The 21,709-nt window shown below is 40.8% G+C and overlaps 2 protein-coding genes across 3 annotated transcripts in view; one reads left to right on the top strand and one right to left on the bottom strand.

Annotated features, from left to right (window-relative positions):
• Positions 1 to 365: 365 nt before the first annotated feature.
• On the bottom strand, positions 366 to 9,847 carry naa60 (N-alpha-acetyltransferase 60, NatF catalytic subunit). The gene is made up of 7 exons (XM_080447646.1): positions 9,647 to 9,847; positions 8,106 to 8,219; positions 7,459 to 7,588; positions 6,546 to 6,642; positions 4,990 to 5,224; positions 4,086 to 4,251; positions 366 to 3,884 (listed from the first exon to the last, which is right to left on the bottom strand). The coding sequence occupies exons 2-6, from the start codon at positions 8,213 to 8,215 to the stop codon at positions 4,095 to 4,097; spliced, it is 729 nt and encodes a 242-aa protein (XP_080303772.1). The 5' UTR covers positions 8,216 to 8,219; positions 9,647 to 9,847; the 3' UTR covers positions 366 to 3,884; positions 4,086 to 4,094.
• Positions 9,848 to 10,794: 947 nt separating this feature from the next.
• Positions 10,795 to 21,709, top strand: part of eci1 (enoyl-CoA delta isomerase 1) — a 101,014-nt gene continuing 90,099 nt past the window's right edge. The window contains exons 1-7 of one of the 2 annotated variants that reach the window (XR_013934252.1): positions 10,795 to 10,871; positions 11,550 to 11,675; positions 12,146 to 12,273; positions 12,757 to 12,903; positions 13,215 to 13,336; positions 15,347 to 15,525; positions 15,765 to 16,036. Coding sequence is in view for 1 of the 2 variants with exons in the window: in XM_080446151.1 (XP_080302277.1) it covers positions 10,829 to 10,871; positions 11,550 to 11,675; positions 12,146 to 12,273; positions 12,757 to 12,903; positions 13,215 to 13,336; positions 15,347 to 15,525; positions 15,765 to 15,931 (912 nt within the window). In the remaining variant the exon portion in view is untranslated. Of the gene's footprint in view, positions 10,872 to 11,549; positions 11,676 to 12,145; positions 12,274 to 12,756; positions 12,904 to 13,214; positions 13,337 to 15,346; positions 15,526 to 15,764; positions 16,568 to 21,709 lie in introns of those variants that run through there. The other variant, XM_080446151.1, reaches the window with a different exon arrangement.

The raw sequence follows: 21,709 nt of genomic DNA, 5'->3' as shown, positions 1-21,709 counted from the left end.
GTAGCCTAAGCATCAAGCATCCATGCTTGTTGTTGTGCTCTTTCCAATTCAAGTTCATGAACAGCAGTTAGTCAGAGAGGTGGTGTAAAAAACGATGGCAGAGATTTGTATACCATGTCATTGAAGCCAAAATATACTGTAACTTCTCATTTCTGTCCTCAAATCCTTTATTAGATTTTTACTACAAGGGTGGGTTTTTTTGGTTTTCATTTTAGGATGAATTTGTAGAGAAAAAAAGACACTAAATGTATCCCTAATGCAAATCTATTCCTAATGTTGGTAAATGTGTCTGCAATAGAGACTAGCTACAAAATAATTATCCAGTAACAAGTATTTCTCGTTAAAAAGAAAACACAAAAAGCATGAAAGATATAACATTATTGTATTGAAAGGACACCTTCAGCGTACAAAACGTTCCTGCCTCCACAAACTTAAAAGATTAAACAACAGTGATTGATGTAAAACAAAAAACAAAAACAAAAAACAGACATCAGCTAGAAATCAAAACCATCTTCCGATTGAAAAACAAGAGGACATTTACCTAATAGATTTCTTATTTACATTAACTACATCCTCCTTTGTTTTTGAGTTGCAATGGGTCATCACGATCTGTAGCCATGGTAGAAGTCTCACTTTTTTGTACATGCTTGCTGTAATGTTGTACTGATGCCATGTCCTGGTATTCTGAACTTCTGTCACCTAGAGGAAATGTTTGGAACATCCCATAGCGCTGATGCAGGTTACATGCGGGATGCTGTGGAACTTCAGTGAGTGACAGTGACTACAACAAGCACTGCAGTTCAGTAATTCTCAACCAGTGAGTAGGGACCCAAAAGTGGCTCTTCAGATGCTCTGGCAGGGCTGTGAACCCAAGAACATCTTTAACGTAGGAATATTGTGTTATTTATTTAGCATGCTGGATCCTGACCACTTTGTGATCACGGCACCACATGGGTCCCAATGTGTTTTTACTAAAAACAGCATATACAAATTTTTCATTACATATTATTGAACATAACGACATTAAGTCAGGGTTAAAAGAGGTTAAAAAATACGTTGTTTTACAAATTGATTGGTGCATTATTCCAGCATACCTGGTTCTGGTCAAAGGCCATGTGCCAGGCTCAAGTACAGGATACTATAGTAATTATTTTGAATATTTTTTTCAATTTTTTTTATTATTCCGATATGGGCATGTCCATATATGGGTATATCGGTCGGATTAGTGGTTCTGGACAACCGGATCTCCATATATGCCTATAAATGGGCTATCAGTCGGATATCTGGTAAGATAAGAGAACTTGACTAGCAGTGGCTTGCATTCACAAACACAAAGGGCTTTACCTCAAGATAGCTTTTTTGTTCTTTTATTAACAAATTATTAACTATAAACCAGCGATTTCTGTGCTCGTCACATCATTCACTGCCCATTTAGCACAAGATACAGCCCTCCCCACACACGAGAGGAGCCCAGGTGTCCAGACAGCATTACATCTTATCTTATCATTACATCTTATTTCCATGTTTACTGTGAGTATACCTGATGCAACATGGCAAGCAGCAGCGCTATGGAAATAAAATGACTTTGAAAGGAAAAATCCTGCTGTCGTCCATTCCCTCCTAATGAGCCCTGCCATGCCACCAATGGCATTTTTACTTAACCTTCTGCCCCAACCTAACCATGACCTCAAAGTTCCAATATCTTACACTGAAACTAAACCCTTTTCCTTGCAGGTACCAGAACAATGTCCCCACGAGGTAAATGTTTCTCTGGTTTTACTATCCTCATGGGGAATTTGAGTCAATATTGCTTTCATCATGAGTAGTAAAAAAATAAAGGTGGAGGTGGAACATATCAGAAATAATGCCTTTTCAGAGTTCTGAAACCTTCTGAGAAGCCACTGTTCTGAAGGCAGAATAACTGAAACCATGGTATATTGTCAACAGAAAACAAGGCTTGGTTTTAGGCCCGAAACACACTAGAAGCATCAGCTTAGCATGGCGTCAGCGATGCAGCAATGGCAGCATCTTGCAAGAGTCTGCTGTTCACACTGGCAGCGTTTCAGCATTTCTTTCACTGTCTACATTGCAGCGTTCCGCAAGAACAATTAGACCGTCATGTCAAAACTCTAGATTGCAGTGCGTGTGCAGTGCAGAATACGCACCAGAGCCACGCTGCACATGCGAGAGATGTGGCCGGTCTGACCAGTCAGCACGTACACTGAAATTAAATGTTCTGTGATGCACACGCGCTGTAGACTCGTGCAGTGTGTTTCGGCTCTTTACAGTGCAATATAAAAAACACACAAATTGGGGCTGCTACATTCACTCGTACACTCACACCAACATAACAAATTCCTGTGTAATTTTTAACCATACAACATGTTTGGTGTGCACAAGTACGCACGCACGCACGCATACCACATCCACAGGACTGTGTATGAATCTGAAGTTGGGACCACTTCTACTGCCTACAGTATCTCCCTACAGTATCTCTTCTTTACTACAATCAGTCAGACCTACAGTAAGAATCTAATCTGGGCCATATCTTTTTTTTTTTATCTAGAGAAATCAATAGAAGGCTCTTTTCAGTAGCAGCAATATTACAGCCAAGGAGCATCAGCAACCAGGGCTGGAGCCAATTACAAAGTCACAAACTCCATTCATGTCAGGAGTCTAAACAATTTCTCACCACTTCATACACAGTAAAATCCTGAGTTAAATTAACACAGAGGATTTTACTGTGTATGAAAGACGTATCGGCAACATTCAGAGGCAATGGGTCGTTTTGCTATAACTTTTGCAAAAAGATCACTGGGCCTATTTATATATGGTCTATAGTACGTCTTGCACTACACAGTAAAATCTTCAGTGTTATTTTATCAATTTGTAACTCTGAGAGTGTACAGATGTAACCAATTGCATCTGTACATTGTCAAGAGTTAAAGCTCCACTCTGCAACTTTTTAGCGGATCATTTTTTATTTTTACCAATCTGTATGGTAGAGAATGTTAATACAATATAGCTAACACATATCATATCAATCATATTTGGTCACCCTGCTGTTCCAATTCTAAATTTAGATCCTGTGGTATAGGGTACACTGTATGACCACAACTGGTTGACAAGTGGTACTGCCTGAAGGTCAAATTCAATTTCTCCCCTGAGTAAAGGTGTGTGCACTATTAGCTCAGTGGTAAAAAATAAATTCAACCCATGCAAAGGGTTCGAATCTTGGGTAGGACATGAAAGTTACAGATTACAGAGTTAAATTAACACTCAGGATTTACACCTGTCCACTGTACATAAGGTCCTGTTATTACTACTCCCCGTGTGCCAGCTAGACTAATTCCTGTACATTCATTGTACCTGGCAATTACATCCATTCTTACTCTGTCTGATCCCGTCTTCAGAATTATATATCCCCATTGAGGGGTAAATATTGCCCCCAAAAAACATTGCTTCAAGAGTTCGTGCATGAATACGTTTCATATTCTACCCTTTAGCGACGGTTTGATTCACGAATCCAATGCTGATGAATCCGTCCTAAAATGGACTCCAGTCCCGGGCGATGATTCAGTCTGTACAGTGAGAGGGCATAGTCCAACTACGAACAGCGTAAAATATACATACATGTGGATAAAGTTATATATTAGTTTATGTATGTAATATACATGTAGTATACATAGTCTCTGTGATGGTAGTAGGTGGACACAGACAGACAGACAGACAGGCAGGGCTTAACCCCATAGTCTTCATGGGGTTCTCAGTGTGTGTGTGTGTGCGTGCGTGCGTGCGTGCATGCGTGCGTGTGTGTATGTGTGTGTGTGTGTGTGTGTGTGTGTATCTGAGGGAAGACTGGTGAAAAACACATGACTGCACTTCTGAAAAAAAGGGAAAACAGAGAAAGAGGAAAAGGAGGGAAATTAGAAACCCATTCTTTAGGTTTACTGTAGGTTAAAAAAAGACTTACTGGCTGAACAGAAAAAGCTAGCAGGCAATAACATTCTGGAATAAAGCTAGGTTTGGAGCATATTCACTTAAGTGTGCCTGCTGCATATTAAACTGGGGAAAAGAAAACCTACCATGTTGTGTCACATAGTTCTGCTGTACTGTATGCCAGTCTTGGAGGCGATGTTGGACCAAGGGAGAAGGGAGCGGAGCAGAGACTGGGCATGTCGGTACAGCCTCTGTGGGATAGAACAAGGACTCAGGCTGGCCAGGGCTGAACCAATGTGCTGGATATAGTCAGTATGACTGGGAGTTAAGGAAGCAGGAACACACTCTTTTGTTTGTGTTTGAGAGTTTGATCTATTCACAAAGAAATTGGAGTATTTGCAAGGTTCCTTTGCAACTGCATTTTCATGACTATTCCATGGCAGAGTGTGTAATTTCCATGAGCAAGAACTACTATAATGCTAAAATGTTACATTATTGAATAGATGATCTGAATGAATGAAAACATCAGAGCAGTGAGTGATAGTATTTATCAGGAGTCTCATCAGCCTGGTCTTGACTGTCTGTTATGTTATGTCACCGTAGTTACAGCGCCGCAAGCTATGGGATGATTTTATTTACGGCCCAACTGCGTTTTATGAGCGAGAGGGCGCTTCGGATATCATCTTCATGGCACTAGCACGCACATTCACACGTGCAATGTTCGAATCCAGGTTGTGTTATTCGCACACATAGCTTAGCTCAAACAGCTTAAAAGCAAAGGCTGTCGGGATCGGGACTCGAACCTGCAATGTGCTGTCAGGCTACATTGGAGCCTAGGTGCTCCTACGCTAGGCCAGCAGTCCGGGCCTATACAAAAATATTTTGATAGTCATTTTTACAACCTCTAGTATGACACAATACATTTTTAAGTGAAGTCCAATTACAGTAGGATTTGCACACAAGCACACAAACACACACACACACACACACACACACACACACACACACACACACACACACACAATACATGAAATGACCCCAAAAGGATATAATATTGTCCAGGGCGGATGGCCTCCATTGATATACAGCACGTATGTGAAGCCGTCTTTGAGTACACCTCGTATAGAGTAATAGTATGGCAGGTAGTGGTGCTGCCTGAAATCCCTGTTCTCATAGAAGTGGATGGCAGTGTTGTTGGTGGTCAGGACGTGTAGGTAGATGGCCTTACAGTGGTCCTGGGCCATGGTGGAGATGTGCTCCTTCAAACTGTCCAGCAGCAGAGAGCCTGGGGAGAGGGAGGAACGGGAAGGGAAGGGTGAAAAAGACACAAGAGTGCAAGCGAGCAAGTGAGCGCGCACGCGTGCAGAGAGAGAAAGTTAGAATGAAGTGGTATTTTATTCCCAACTGTGCAAGCAGTGAAGAGGCTGGAAGAGTAAAAAAAAGACAAACAACAAGGCAGGAGAGAGAAGAATAAAGACTGATTCATACTTCATCGCACGATGGTGCCGTGCGCTGAGAATAGCAGACTTACAAGCAAACGTGTCACGGATGCGACGTGTTGTGAGCTTGTAGGTCTGCTATTTTTGCGACAAAGTACAAATCAGGCTTAAGGGAGAGTGAATATGGAGCTGACACGAGGCTACTACTGTTTCTTTAAATAAATGTGCACATTAGGTGCAACAACATACTGATCACTCATCATGACAGTGGGGTAAAAATGTTGGTGTCACTGTTTTGGAACACACAGCCGTGACAATAACAAGTTCACCTCTGGTCAATCAGCGGTTGTACTTTGGAAGTACAGTAGTTAGTTGCTAAGCATGATGGAAAATACATTATTATTTATTTATATTAAATTATGTATTAAACACAATTTGAGATTTTTTAAATAAAAATAAATAAATAATAATACATAAAGAATGTAGCACTGTGATAAATCTGGCTCTCAGGATACAATACAATACAGCTTGGACATGAGCAAGTGAAGACGAAAGGTGGAAGCTAGTTGGAACAAACCATTATTATTCCATGTCCAGAAGAACAATGAAAATCTTAAGACACACACAAACTAAACCAACAACAAAAAAAAGTTCTACAAGAAAAACCTGTAAATAACATGCTTTGAACTGACAGGCAAGTCCATGAGAGGCTGGGTGTGTTAAGAGTTTAAAAATAGCATCAGACACGGAAAGAAAAAAGGATGTGTGTGTGTGTGTGTGTGTGTGTGTTCAGTTGTCGAGTATACTTTAGAGCCTTTCTCCGTCTGCTCTCTTAAAGTATGACACCACTGCTTGCGCTGTGAGCAGCCCACTCTAGGTGCAGCAGACTGAGACATGGAGGTAGAGCAATCACTGTACTTCATAATTGTGCCGCCCGTCATCCAACTAAGTATTGATATCATGCTTACAAGAACATGGGTGCCACACGAAAATGAACTAAATGGGTTTATAAAAGAACATATTTTGGGAATATTAAAAACGATAAATTAAAAACAATTTAACAATCAAAAATTGTCTTATTGATGGGCAAAGATTATAATCGGTGTGTGCCTGCACACCGGTAACACTGTGTGTGTGTGTGTGTGTGTGTGTGCACGTTCATAGTACCAATGCCGTGTTTCCTGAAATCCTTGACCACTCCCAGACTGAGGATATAGGCAACCTGAGTGTCCACAGGAAAACTGGAGGCCAAGATGTCCCCATCCTAAAACACACACACACACACACACACACACACACACACACACACACACACGATTATATTATATTGATGTCATCTTTTGCAGACACTTGCACACACAGGAGACAACCGGTGCCCGATCACCTGATTCTCATTTTTGGGTGAACTATTCCTTTAAAACATCTACCTTCCCTCTTCTTCCAGTGCATTTGTCGCTCTGTTCATCCAGCCTGTCATCTGTCGTCTTGTCCCCATTTTCCGTCCCTCTCCCATCACCTCATCCTTATCTCCCCTGGCTCCACCTTCTCCTTCCAATCATTCCTTTTTTTCCACTCCCTCCCCTCCTGCATCCCTCTCTTTCTCAACCCAGTCAAGGACATCTGTTGGTGTCTAATTAGCAACTGACTAAAAACAGAATCTAGAATGTTCCATTTTAAGACTTTCTCTAATGGCAGTGAGTGAGCGAGGCTGAACCTCACTGGCAAAGCTCATTGACACCTTAATCAAATAGGAAATTAGGCACAGGCCCCAGGCAAATGCTTGCACATAATATTGCAATTAATACTTTAAGTTGGTCAAATCCAGCAGCAACATTTGACAGGTAACCAGCAATTATTTGTGTTTATTACAGTGTAGCTGTATCCTGAAAATCTACCTGACAGCAAAAATATAAAACTTTAATTGGTTACTTTTGTGATTTAAATGCTGCAGTGGCCAGTGGACAACTCAATTATCTGTTTTGGTAATCACCTGTACAAAGACAACATACAACAGTTTTAACAGCCTGTGAACAGTGTACAGTGAATATACACATGTGATTATCACAAATGAACTTGGTACCTCTTTGTGTACTTTGGTCCGGCCTTTGATTTCGGCCACAATCATTCCCACGATGCCTTCTTTGAAGGTGGCTGCCAGGGAGAAAAACTTCTTGTTGGAGGTGATGTCATCGTACCATGAGTCTGGGTACCTGGAGGGCAGTTCAGGGAGTTTATCAGTGTGAGTGTGCATGCGTGTCTCTACCATTAGAATGACTTACTTACTACATGTTGGACACTGAAGATAACAGCCCCCAGGCACAGACAGAATCGTTTGTAAAATCTCCCATTTTGCTCTCTGTGCTACATTTCTGACTATCCTACAACAATAACAACGCTATGGACGACATGGAATTTCTTTGGATGTGTTATTTTAATGTTGTGTAATACTTGCATTGTGTTTATGCAGATATTTCTCAGTTGCATACTCATGTCTCTCTTTTAGTGGCATGCCACAACATGTTTGATTGATTGATTGATTGAATTTACTAGACTTTATTAGACTGAAATGTAAACAGCACGGGTACAGTCAGACATTTGGGCTAAAAGGATAACACAAAAAAGTCCTGGGAACTTGTTTCCATTGTGATGCTCAAAACATTAGCAGAATAAAGCTGCGAGAGGAGAACAAATTGTATGTTTTTAACATATTGACCGCATGTTACTCACTCAATGGGAAACCAATCGCCACAGAGCAGCTTGACACTCTCTATGTCATCGTGGCAGAGGAGCCGGAGCTGGACTTCGCTGAGAGCAGTGGGAGGCACCACGTCGGTCATTCACCTAGACAAACCGATGGAGCACATACTTAGGCTTTCTGACAGTAGTGACAGACCAATGGGGAAGCCTTTGCTATGCGTAGTAGGCAGGAGGACCATGTTTATCAATCACACTGGCATGAATCAATAAGAAATTAATTAGACCCATTTGATCCCGCAGGGGAAATACATTTCTCGGATTCACCCAGCTGAGTGCTGCCCACAGAGGAGCGCAGGGGGGGGAGCAGATAGGATTAAGTGTCTTGCTCATGGTCACCTCGACAGTCGACACATTTAGCCAGGGCCAGGAATCGAACCTGGGACCTTCTGCTTCCCAGGCAGAAGGTCCCACCTGGGACCTTCTGCTTCCCAGGCGGGCTCTCTGCCCATTCAGCTATGGTCGCCACTAATAGCCTAAGAAAAGCAGGCATGGCTATGCCGAGGCATTATCATCTGTACAAAAAACTTCTGAATTGCCAACATGAATTGAATTAAACTATACAGGAATTAAAAGAAAGCTGATGCAATTCATACAATGGCATATCTACAAGCTTCCAGAAAATATCACATTATATTGATGCCGTCTTGAGATCCAAATGTAACTCAAGAAATGCACTGTATCATCGGTCTGCTGTAGCTGACACTATGAGTCAACTAGTTCACTTTATCACCAATGGCTGTATGACCATGTACACACAGTAAAAGCATCAGTGTTAATTATGCATTTGTAACTCAGAGTGTTAAAATGGCACCAAATGGAACTTTCTGGGTCCATTTGGTTACATTTGTACACTCAGAGTTACACTGAGATGTACCCCACATGCCAGCCCATCTATGACAACAGGATAACCATTTACTTTAGATACTGTAGTGGTATTGTACTGTGGACATGTAACTCATGTTATGTTATGGGTAATCTTCATGTTGCAGTTGTCATCAATAAAACAGAAAACTTAGATCAACACAATATTTATTGACAATTAGTATTTATAGAAATCAATTATTTAAAACAATTACAGATGACTGTCATAAATGGTAGTGTACTGAGAGTGTTTTAACTGCTACTGTAGCCTGTCTGCTAACAAATTAGCTTGCTCGTTGTCTATTAGTAGAACATTATCATACCATTATATTTATGTCAATATTCGTTGTATGCAGCCATTATCTCGACAGTCCCTATTTCTCTCCACTTCTTTAGAGTAGACAGCTCAAAGATGTAGCTGTAGCCATTACTTAACGTTATACCTGTTTTGTAACGTTAGGTTAGGTATCGAATGAAGACATGTGTATATAACGCAGCTTATGACATCGACATATAGAGGGGTGACATTGTGGACTTATCTTTCCATTAACTTCTTCTCAACATTTATTGATGTTTTCAAACTTACGTAAACAGACCATAACGTCGCTATACCACCACACAGCTAATAATGTGTTGCTAAGCTAACGTACCTTGTTTCAGCGCCCGACCCAGAGGAACGTCAGTAAATGTAGTATTTGTGGGGTATCTTGGTACTCTACTCCGGACGCACCATGGTGACACACAGGTCTAATGTGTGCTCAATGTGTTCCATTCATTACACTGTAGATAGAAACCTCTGGACACTGAAGCTAACAGCTAGCATGTAGCTCCTACTGCCTGTTGGTTTGACAGCTGGCTGTTTACTTCCTGTTTGTGGTCATTTCCCGGAAGACGTCGTCGACCTAAGCGGAAGTGTAGTTCCATAGCTTTGGATCCTCACAAGACCGTCGTCTGTCATGACAGTCTCGAATGATCTTCAAAATGGTGTTTGCACTTTCTCCATTATTGGTCCGTACATCTACATAAATGTTCAGATTTCAAATATAAAGTGTTCACCCCATGGCCATAGGATGTTACAGTTATGTATGGACTCTCAGAAGTACCCGTATGTTCCGTATTGTTCAATAAAATGTATTTTAATCCGATCGGTGGTTTTCTCCCTTATGATTTCTACTACGTGACCCTATCGGTTGGGAGGTGTATTGCACTCTAATACATTATAACTCTATGAGAAAATGGCCACCGATTGGATTAAAAGGCTTTTTTATTTAACAATATGGAATATTCAGGTACTTCTGAGGGGCCGTACATAATTGTAACATCCGTGACCATGGGTCAATCACTTTATATTTGAAATTTTAACATTTATGTACATGTACGGACCAAAAAAGGAGAAAGCGCAAACACTATTTTGAAAATCATCCAGTCTTGTATATAATATATCGAGTTCATCTTACACACATGAAGCTGCATAGCATTTAATGATGTGTGAACTCTAAACATTGTGAATTCTGTTTTTGATTACACTGTGCATGCAGTCATTGCTCAAGTCCTCATAATTTTGTTATGGTATGATATCATACAATTGCTAAACCTTTCCTGTCACTGTACTTAAAGCCCACAGAGGCAGGCTAATGGTGAATCATTGATGTTAAGACATTATTCCGTTTCAAGAATGTTTATACTGTGATTTGTTATGATATATGTTTATTATTATGTCTTGTACGTGCAAGACCAATGAAGACCAATCACATTACAGATTCTAGTCATTGGTCACGCCCTACGGAAGTAAGTCGCCCACTGTTGGTTGTTGTGTGAACTTGACGGACGAGATGGCCAGCGCTTTAAGAAACTCAGCAAAGTGCGGCTTCTTCGGTACGTTTGCATAATTAGACTAAAGGGCACGAAAAACTCGACTGAACTAGTTTAGCAGCCCGTGTCATTGAATGCGTGGCTAACTTCATGTCTTAAAAAGAACAGTGTCCCAGGTGACAGACAGTGCTAAGTCAGTTAGCATCCTCTCCCTTGCAGCCATGTATATTAAACTGGGTCAAAGTTCGTACGTGTATAGTCACTTGTGTGCAAACAAGTGTGTGACCTGGATTTGAGCAGGAATTGAAAAGCCTTGATTGTTATACTGCTTGCTTCTTCTGTCCAATAAAGTTCCAAACTTTACGAAATGTGTCACCGTCGTCCTTTCGAACGTGTCACTTCGACCTTTCAAAGCTTTGTATATTTTTGCCTGCAACAATTAACATGGTTATTGAGGGCATCAGCTGAGCTAAGAAGTATTGGGATGCTGATTTACGATTAGCCTTTTGATTTAATTTAAATGTAATAATAATAAACTATTTTATTTGTTGGCCTCTGCACAAATGCATCAATAAATACTACAATACTTTCAGTTGTTGTACAGTATAAATACGTATGTGTTATTGTGTCAAGTTATTACTTATGACTGTAGCACGGCACCATGGTATGACTTTATACTATACACTACAGAATAGTGTACAATCAATGATATGTGTTGTTGTTGTTGTTGTTTTGCCCCAGGTCTCTTGTCTCAGCTGTCTTCTTCCAGCAGACATGGCAGAGTGTGTGTCTCCCCCTACCTCTTGGCTCAGCAGAGGAACAACAGCACCTCATCCAAGATCAAAGTGGATTTTGACAGCAACACAGGTACTTGAGCAAGCTTTTGTTTTTTTAGCCCGATTTACAAATGTCTTCTAAATCCTAACAGTTTTCTGAAAAACGTACGTTGCTGTATCAGTGGTTCTGAAACCTTTTCGTGTCAAGGATGCCCAACATTATGTGTATTTGGCCGTGGACCCCAGAAGCAAAGATTTGAGTTAAAATGTATATATTCAAAGATTGCAAAAATGTTCAAGATTTTTCAAAAATAGCATATCTAAAGCTCATGAGCTTGTATATCTGCTATTTTTTAATAGCAAAAGTATAAAATAATAGTTAAAGTGGTTAAAATCTAAAATGACACAGATGCTTTCCCGGTTTTAATGGTAGTGAATAAGCAAAATATAACTCCAGCGTCTCCTGTAAAGTGAATGAATGTGTTGCCACCACCCAACCCTGTCCTTTATATCTCTGATTCTGTTCCATATTCTTACATCTCTCCTCCCTTCGCTCTCCAGGTGTGGCAACAATGCATATGCAGAGTCCTCCGGTCAACAGCATGAGTCTGGACTTCCTCACAGAGTTCAGCATCAGCCTGGAGAAGCTGGAGATGGACAAGGGCTGCAGAGGCCTCATCATCACCTCGGTAAAGGATCATCTCAGCAGTCGTATGCTTTCTTTCCTCTGTGGAACACATCGATTGTTTTCTTGGAAGGACAAGGACATTACTTATTACTTATAGTTGAACGTTTTTGTGCAGTCGCTGTTGACTTCAGTTAAGGCATTTTAAGAACTGCATACAGATGCTATGACTTATAGTTAATGTGTATGTGTAGGCTGTGAGTCAACTTCAGTTTGAAGGCATTTCCATAACTGTGGCCCAAATAGATTTTTAATTTCTATTTCTAACCTATCCCTTATCAGACCACATCACACTGATATCACTTAGTCATGCACGCAGGCAGGATCCTTAATAACCTGACCGTTCATAAGACACAATGGAAAATGACTTGTATGTAAAAATGCATTCCATCATACTTTTTGTTACAGTTTGCATCGTGTAAGCCAAGGTGTGTTTCATTATCTGTGTTATTCCATTCCATTTGGACTGTGTGCTGCCACCATTCAGAGTCTACCGAAGGTGTTCTCAGCAGGGCTGGACATCTTGGAAATGTATGGGAAGACTCCAGAAAGCTGCGGAGTGTTCTGGAAGGCTGTCCAGGAGATGTGGCTGAAACTCTATGGATCCAATATGGTCACCATAGCAGCAATCAATGTGAGTGACTGCTATACATTGTGTGTGTGTGTGTGTGTGTGTGTGTGTGTGTGTGTGTGTGTGTGTGTGTGTGTGTGTGTGTGTGTGTGTGTGTGTGTGTGTGTGTGTGTGTGTGTGTGTGTGTGTGTGTGTGTGTGTGTGTGTGTATGTGAGAGAGAGAGAGAGAGATTTTGTATGGCTGTTTAGATCAGGATCAAATAGTCTTTCTTCTTTGTTGGAACCTGCAGCCACAGTATCCTGTCCTAAATGCCAACCAAGACTCTCTTCTCCTCTGCCTATTTCCTTCTCATTTTCTGTCCTTCTGTCCACAGGGTTCCAGTCCAGCCGGAGGTTGTCTGATGTCTATAGCGTGTGACTACCGAATCATGGCTGAAAACCCTCGTTACAGCATCGGCCTCAACGAAACGCAGCTGGGCATTGTAGCACCATTCTGGTGAGGCACCAGGCTTGGGACAGAATGGCTTCTGGCTAATGATGGCTAAGGCTCTGGTAGCATATATATATATATATATATATATATATATATATATATATATATATATATATATATATATATATATATATATATATAGTGTTTCCCCTAGGAGGAAGTTGTAGCAGTGGTGGTGAACAGCCGCACGCACACGCCCAAAAAAAGGAGCAAAAACAGGTCAGGTCAGGCCATAATTTTATAATTCACAATTATTTTCATACATCTTGAATCAAGATTTATGAAAATAATGATGTCTCAAATATTAAGGACATATAAGATGGAACCATCTTTCCATTGTAAAAAAAATATATAATAATTATAAAAATAATTTACTGAAAAATGTAACTGTGGAGCTCAAATTTAAGCTGTGGTGGTGCGCCACGGTTAAATGCATATAGGGGAAACTGATATATATTAGGGCTTTCACCAACTAGTCGACTAGTATAACCACTAGTCGACCTTGTTGGTACTAGTCAAATAGTTTCTTTTTTTTAATGCCATAGTAATGGCCCATCTTACTATTATTATTATCCTCCTGACTTTATTTTTGCCGGACCCAGGGGGTCTGGCTTACATGAGGCTTTGTACCTGTTTTCTCCATACATGGGCATGGTCACTTTGTCCTTAGGCCCCAGCCATAAAAGTCTGTCCCCCTTTTGTCCATACATGGGCATGTTTTGTTGTTTTCTCCATACATGGGCAAAAAACTGGTTTTGGTCACTTTGTCCTTAGGCCCCAGCCATAAAAGTCTGTCCCCCTTTCGTCCATACAGGGGCATGTTTTGTACCTGTTTTCTCCATACATGGGCAAAAAACAGGTTTTGGTCACTTTGTCCTTAGGCCCCAGCCATAAAAGTCTGTCCCCCTTTCGTCCATACATGGGCATAGACACAGGCTGACACGTCATGTGAAGTCTGGGTCTGGCAGAACCAGGTCTCCTGGTCTTGTTTATCAAAAGGGGGTCAAAAGTATGCCCAATAAAAGCCTATTATTGGGCAATGGGGATCCTGGAGACGCTGCTGTGGTGCTGTGCCAGAAGCGCTTCCCTTAAAACGCCTTAAAAATAAGGGCAGGAGGATAATAATAATAGTAATATAGTAGTAGGATGGCATTAAAACAATGCCCCCCCTAAAAAAAATATATATATATTATCCAGGTTGAACTGTGCCTCCTGAAGCATGTATGCCCCATTTAATATTCCTAAATGTCACCCACAATTAAAAACTCACTGAATTCTCAACCGATTTTAAGGCAGTGTGGTTTGTTACAGATGTCAGACATGTAGTTATGTTATGATATAGGATACTTTGTTAAATAAAAATGTGGTTTTTCATACCAAAACACCTTATCATAGATGGTAACAGTAATGGTTATAAAACAGAAAAATGTTTTAATCTCATGCACTTATACAACTCGGGCATATGGAGTTATGGCAAGCTGACCTGGATAATATGGCAGTGACGTTGATGTATGGCCCCAGTGGCCAATGAGGTGTCTTTGTATTTATGTCTGTGGTGGCTACGCCACACCACTTTTGTCTTGTGCAATTCTATTACTGTATGTGTGTGCTATTCACAAAGATGCATGTTTGTAGTTAAGCATGATGTAGATTCAGATAGACTTTGTTTATCCTTTGTTGCAGTTGCTGAAAACAGTGTTGGGAAATAGTAAGAGTAAGTTAGTAAATACAAGTGGCTTAAGCTCATATGACAAGGATTTAAGTGAAGTAAAATATAACATTGCATATAATGTCCATAAAAATATGAATTAGTTTTTCATTATTCGCAGTTGTTTTAGCAACATTTCCCTTACCACTTCCATCTATCTCAGGGTTGAATACACTAATATCATAACTCGTTTTGACCTGAAAATCACATGGGGAATAGATTTAATCAGAATATTAGTGCATGGAGGTAGGTTGCATAAACGATACAATAAAAACTACAACTGATGTGTTTGAACAACGTTTCAGGTTCAAGGACACCATGGTGAACACGGTCGGCCCTCGGACCACAGAGATTGCTCTAGAGTTGGGCCTGCTGTACAGTGCTCCAGATGCCCTGAAGATTGGCCTGGTGGACCTGCTGGTACCGGAGGACCAGGTCCTCGCTACTGCCACTCAGACCATGGCCAAGTGGCTGGCCATACCAGGTAGAACACAACAGCTTGTGTGTGTGTGTGTGTGTGTGTGTGTGTGTGTGTGTTAAAGCTAGCATTTTAAGCATTTATTCAGCCTTGGGTGTTAGAGATAATAGGGTTTTACATGAGGGTCAAAACCCAGCAAAGCTGTCTGGGATTGGCCCTCTAGACCCTGTACTGCCCCGCCTTAATCTCTGATTTAGTTCTTCTAATCTTTGTCTAACTATTTCTCTCTTTCTGTTTTTCCTCAGACCATGCCAGGCAGCTCAGCAAGTCCATGATGAGGAAGTCCACCGTTGACAAGCTGGTATCCAACAGGGACGCAGACATCCACAACTTTGTTAGCTTCATCACCAAAGACTCCATCCAGAAGTCACTCCGCATGTACCTGGAGATGCTGAAGAAGAGAAAGGCCTAGAGGAGAGAGGAAGACCACACACATGCAATATACTCAGCCTTGCATACATACAATACACAGACACTCACATACTCAACCTCATGCATACCTAATGTATGTACTGTAGTAAGAACTTGGAGGGCAGAGACTACACTTGTACGGTTATTATTAATATTGATTATACAGGTGGTAGGTTACTGAGCATGCGCACAATTTTACAGCAATGCCCTGTCCCTAACATGCATATATTTTTGTGTGGGAGGTAATTGGAAATAGCAAACTCCACACAGAAAGACCCTACACAGCATTGAACAGATGGATGTCTTGCTGTAAAGCAATATCAAAGAGCAAACCACAGAGCCACCGTGCCACCCATTCAGAGAAAACGTACCTTAAAAGTGATCTTACTAGGACATCTTTTTGTCCGATTGGCAGTTTTGCAGCCAATACTGATGTGCATTATTTGTTTTATATCTCTTCTTAGTTATTAATACTAAGACATCCTCTGATCTGCCATCTACCCGAGTTCTTCTACCCTGGTTCTAAGGACACCCAGTACTGTTGTTTTCTGTTGTTTTCGTTGATAACCTTCTATCCTTGTTGTTCTGCTGTCTAATCAGAGTGCCAGCTGAATGCAATAAAATATTGACAGCTTTCTATCAGTGGGCATTGAATGGAAGAGAGAAGCATCCAGAATTATTTAGTTTGTGTGTAAAATGGAACGGGTCAAATGCTGAGACACCTGTGCTTAAGCCAGCTTCTTCAGAAACCCGGTGGTGCTCTCAGTAATGGACAAAGAGATCAATAAATACACTCTGGGTAACTTCACTGTAGAAGTAGTTGCCCGGAGAAACGCACTGTCTGGAGCGCACAGATCTTATTTAGATGATTTAATCAGCAAACAAGACTGCAAACATGACTAACATTTTGACGCTACGGCATCTTCATCAGAGTCCAAACCTGACTAACGTTTGATGCTTTGGTGTCTTCATCAGAGGCCAAACCTGGACTCTGAAAAAGACACCATAGCGTTTAAACATTCGGCATGTTTGCGGTCTTATTTGCTGATTAAATTATCTAAAAGAAGATCCATATGTCATTCTCCGGGTTAGTCCTCCTACAGTGAAGTAACCAGAGTGTTTTTATTGATAGCTACAACAGTGTTGAAAACAGTTAAACTAGTGATAAACCATGATATAGACAAAGTCATCTGTATTGCCAGAGTCACCAGGTCCTTAACTGCTTCAGAAAGAGAATATCTCCAGGTGCTAAAAATGAGCACAAGCTAAATGTAAGTAATTTTGGGCTGGATCTAACGAATGATTGCATTGCCCACTTCTCTGTGAAATGTCATTGGCTGGTCTCAGTTCATGACTGACACTTTACGGCCCATTCATATAGCATCTGGAAGTGGGAATGCTGGACCTGCTCAGATTGTCCATATTCATATTGCATTACTATTTAGATTGAAACCTTACTGTATGAAGTGGCAACTTACAAGTTCTAATGCAGAATAAGCTTCAATATATCTATCTAATATATATATATATATATATATATATATATATATATATATATACATATGTCACAGGGTGAATGGAGAACCAGGTAGATTGAAGACAGAGCGCTCGTTTTTAGGCACGGGGCTTCGGGGCGAGGCGGGGCTTTTCGAGATAGGGTTTATTAGCGAGGCTCGCGAGGAGGAGGAGGAGAAGGAGGACGCGGCACTGCGAGGCGGGGGTTTATTACGTGAGGCGAGGAGGAGCTCCTCCTCGCGAAATAAACCGTCCTCCTCCTCCGAGGAGGAGAAGGAGAACGCGGAGAGGCGGGGCTTTGATGTGCCGACGCGGACCTGTGTTTTGTTGTTCCCCCCCACATAGCAACCAGGAAGCTACGCTAGGGGAACGCTGAACACGCGTGCACACGCACACGCTTGTCCACGACGGAGGCGCGCCGACAAGTGGAGCTTGAGGCCGAGGAAGCGCGCCCTCGCGCCTCCAGGCGCGAGTGCCCGCGCTGACCGGCCGATGCTCCACTTGTCGACTCAGCGCCGTTTGAGTTGTAAACCGATAGGGACAGAATAGTTCTTTTCATGGATCACTGTGTGTGTGTGTGTGTGTGTGTGTGTGTGTGTGTGTGTGTGTGTGTGTGTGTGTGTCAGGGAGAAAGTAAAACAAAAGCCAGAACACAATAAAAGTATCTTAACAGTCCTGCTTTCAATAAACCAAAAAAAGCATGAGCGCGTGTGTGTGCGCTTGTGTGTGTGTGTGTGTGTGTGTGTGTGTGTGTGTGTGTGTGTGTGTGTGTGTGTGTGTGTGTGTGTGACTGTGTGTGTGTGGTCGCAGCCATATGTTTGTGCACAAGCCTGGCTTGTGGCTCCCTCTAGTGTTGCTTCTACAGAATTGCTGGGTGGGTGGTAAAAACGAACGCGCCTTCTTCAATCTACCTGGTTCTCCATTCACCCTGTAACATATATACCGACACTACAAGTGTGCCCAGTCCATTATCTCAGTGATCTCAAAGAGAAAAGACACACAAGACATGAGATAATAGATACTGATGTGTAAATGTTAAACTGCTGTTTTGTCTACACTCTTACTCTAAAATAATGGGTGGAATTGTAGTTGTATATTGGTCTTATTGGTCAAAATACAGTATATTTGTTTTGGATGGTTTAAACCTCCTACCAACCTAAAAGAAAACACTGTCTCTGATGACAAGGGCAATGTCATAATGAGCAACTCCTTTTACTGTGAAGTTTCTGTTATTTTCCTGGTGTGTCTTACATTCTTTGCAAATAAACCTCTTTGAACATTACTTCCTTGTCATAGACTAATAGTATTGTTAAAATGGTCCAATATTGACCTGTCATTTAGGAATACTTTATTTAGATTAGCCACTGTATTTGGAAATTGTCAACATGTTGGTATTCTATTCAAGAGGAAAAAAATCCTTCACCATGTTTCAGTCAAACTCAGGGATACTTGATGAAGGTCAGTTCGACCAAACCGTATTTTCTGCAATACATATTTGCTGTAAGTGAAGACAGTGCAAGATTCTTTCCTCTTCCATATGCGTTGGGTCTTCACTCTCTCCTACGCACCTTGTCCTACCAAGTGGGTTCATTTACTAGGTATTCTATGAAAGCACTGATATACTTGTGTTGCTATTTACAGTATAATACTGGCAAATCTTGACGATAATATCTTAATAATATTGATTATCATTTTAGCCATAAAAGTAATTTGTTTCCTGGGTCCTAGTTTAATCTAGACTAATAGCAACTGAACCAATGCTCCAGCAATGATGTTGGAACTGTGACTCGTTTTAGGATCAACAGTTTAACAACTTTTTATATCAGTGTAATCCAGACATAAAAGTAAAAGCACCATTGATTGCATTTTATTGTCATGTTATTCATTGCATCTGAAGAGAACAAAGTCAATTCAAATTCATTGATTGGGTGTTGTAAGTGGGCTCAGGCGGCAGGGGCTTAGCCAATCAGCTCCACCTCTACAGGGAAATGGTCACTGACAGCCAAAGCCTGTGGGAAAGAGAAAATACAGTACCATCATTTAACATTAGCCTATGTCTTCAGACAGAAAATGTAGCCTTTATTGCTGGTTACTCCCAGTGTAAACATGCATGTACATTATTCAAGCTATCAGATTAGTTTTTTCAGATCCACCTGACTGTGGCTGAGATGCAGGTCTTGCATGAAGTCATAGACTTGAGCACTGCCAGGCACAACTCCTTTCACCATCATGCTGCTGGTTGCCACAATCCTACAAACACAGAGAGGACAGAATTCAGTATACTGTACGTATAGTGTACTAGCCTACTATGTGTGTATGTATGTATGTATGTATGTATGTATGTATGTACTGTATGTATGTATGTATGTATGTATGTATGTATGTATGTATGTATGTATGTATGTATGTATGTATGTATGTATGTATGTATGTATGTATGTATGTATGTATGTATGTATGTATGTATGTATGTATGTATATATATATATAGTACCTTTATTAGAAGGATCAGCCCCATTGAGTTGAGTCAACTCGTTTTCGAGAGGGTCCTTATGACAAAAATACAAACAGTACAGTAGACAAAACAATACGTACAACCATGCATACTATACATAAACAGGACAAAACAGACTTGACAAAACAAAACAAAACAAAACAGAACAGAACAAAAGCTCTCCAGAAACTGTCCGCTCCCACCCCACCTGAACACCCACAAAGTAAGTAATGATGTACCCATGTAAAGCTAGCTAATCCAAAACACGAGTAGCAACTATAGACATACATGCACATAACAGGTAACAAGCAATGACATGCACATGCAATGTAAACATAAAACAAACATGCACATGCACTTTGAAAATTAAATTGCAGTATATTCCTCATCAATCACAGGATAGATAAGAGACAGAGGAAACAGTCCAAAGTTAATCAGAAGTCAATCAGAAGTCAAATGAGAAGCCTTTAGAAACAAGAACAGGTTGTTTGAAGATGAGTAACAAGGGAAACTTTAAAAATATTAAAGGAATTAATAGTTCTAAGGGAACTGGGGAGATCGTTCCAATCCGATGGGGCTTTATATTTGAAAGCACGTCGACCAACCTCTTTACTGATTCTGGTGGGGATAGTAAAGTAAGGATAGTCTGTATGCCTTAGGTTGTATGGTGAGCTGTAGGGATGTAGATATTGTTTTAAATAGTGAGGATAATTAAAGTGAATGCATTTAAAAACAAATTGCAGCCAATGAGAGCGTCTCCTAGATGTAGGTGTTAGCCAGTTAAGTGACTCGTACATAGCACAATGGTGGGTTATATAAGGACACCTCAGGATAAATCTGCAAAGACTGTTGTAAATTACATAGATAGGATGGAGGTTTGTTTCAGAGGTATTTTGGTAAACAATGTCAGCATAGTCTAGTATAGGTAATATTAACTGTGAGATAATTCTTTTTCTGACCTGAAGGGTGAAGCAGTTGATGGAACGGTATAGTACTCTCAGGCTGCAATTTATTTTCTGCACAACAGAAGTAATATGGGACTTGAATGATAGTTGAGCATCAAGCCAGACACCTAAATATTTAAATTCATCCACTTTTTCAAGTGGTGTGCCATCTGCAAATGAAATAGGTAAAAGTAAAGAAGTTGGTCTCATGGAGAAGAGCATACTGAAGGACTTCTTCTTATTCAGCACCAGCCTATTAAGGTGGAACCATCTTTGAACTGAGTCAAAGTCAGCCTGTAGAGTACCCTGAATTTGAGAGAGATCAGTTTTAGAGGAATAGATGACTGTGTCGTCGGCATACAATTGGATGAGGCTATCGGAGCAAATTGTGGGCAAGTCGTTAATGAAGATGGAGAATAGCAGAGGCCCCAGGGACGAGCCCTGAGGTACGCCTTTTTCCATGATTGTGAATTCAGATTGGCTACCTTGATACGAGACACACTGACTTCTAAGGTGGAGATATGAGTTGAACCAAAGTATGGATTGTTTTGAGAGACCAATGGAGTACAGTTTGTCAAGCAGAAGGTAATGATCGACCAAATCGAATGCCTTGGTGAGATCTATAAATATTGCACCTGTGAGCATACTGTCCCCAAAAGCAGAAAATACATCATTAGTAAATTTTAGTATGTACAGTATGTATGTACAGTATGTATGTATGTATGTATGTATGTATGTATGTATGTATGTATGTATGTATGTATGTATGTATGTATGTATGTATGTATGTATGTATGTATGTATGTATGTATGTATGTATGTATGT

Source organism: Gymnoscopelus braueri, assembly GCF_963280865.1.
Source record: "Gymnoscopelus braueri genome assembly, chromosome: 13".
Classification (NCBI taxonomy): Eukaryota; Metazoa; Chordata; class Actinopteri; order Myctophiformes; family Myctophidae; genus Gymnoscopelus; species Gymnoscopelus braueri.
This window is presented reverse-complemented; position numbering and strand designations above follow the sequence as displayed.

Bases quoted from the DNA above. Each gene is read 5' to 3' on its own strand.
- naa60 (XM_080447646.1), bottom strand. From the start codon at position 8,215: ATGACCGACGTGGTGCCTCCCACTGCTCTCAGCGAAGTCCAGCTCCGG. The intron at 6,643-7,458 runs GTACCAAGTTCA...TGTGTGTTTTAG, and splicing joins GGACCAAAGTACACAAAGAG to GATGGGGACATCTTGGCCTC. The intron at 5,225-6,545 runs GTACTATGAACG...CCCTCTCCCCAG, and splicing joins TTTCAGGAAACACGGCATTG to GCTCTCTGCTGCTGGACAGT.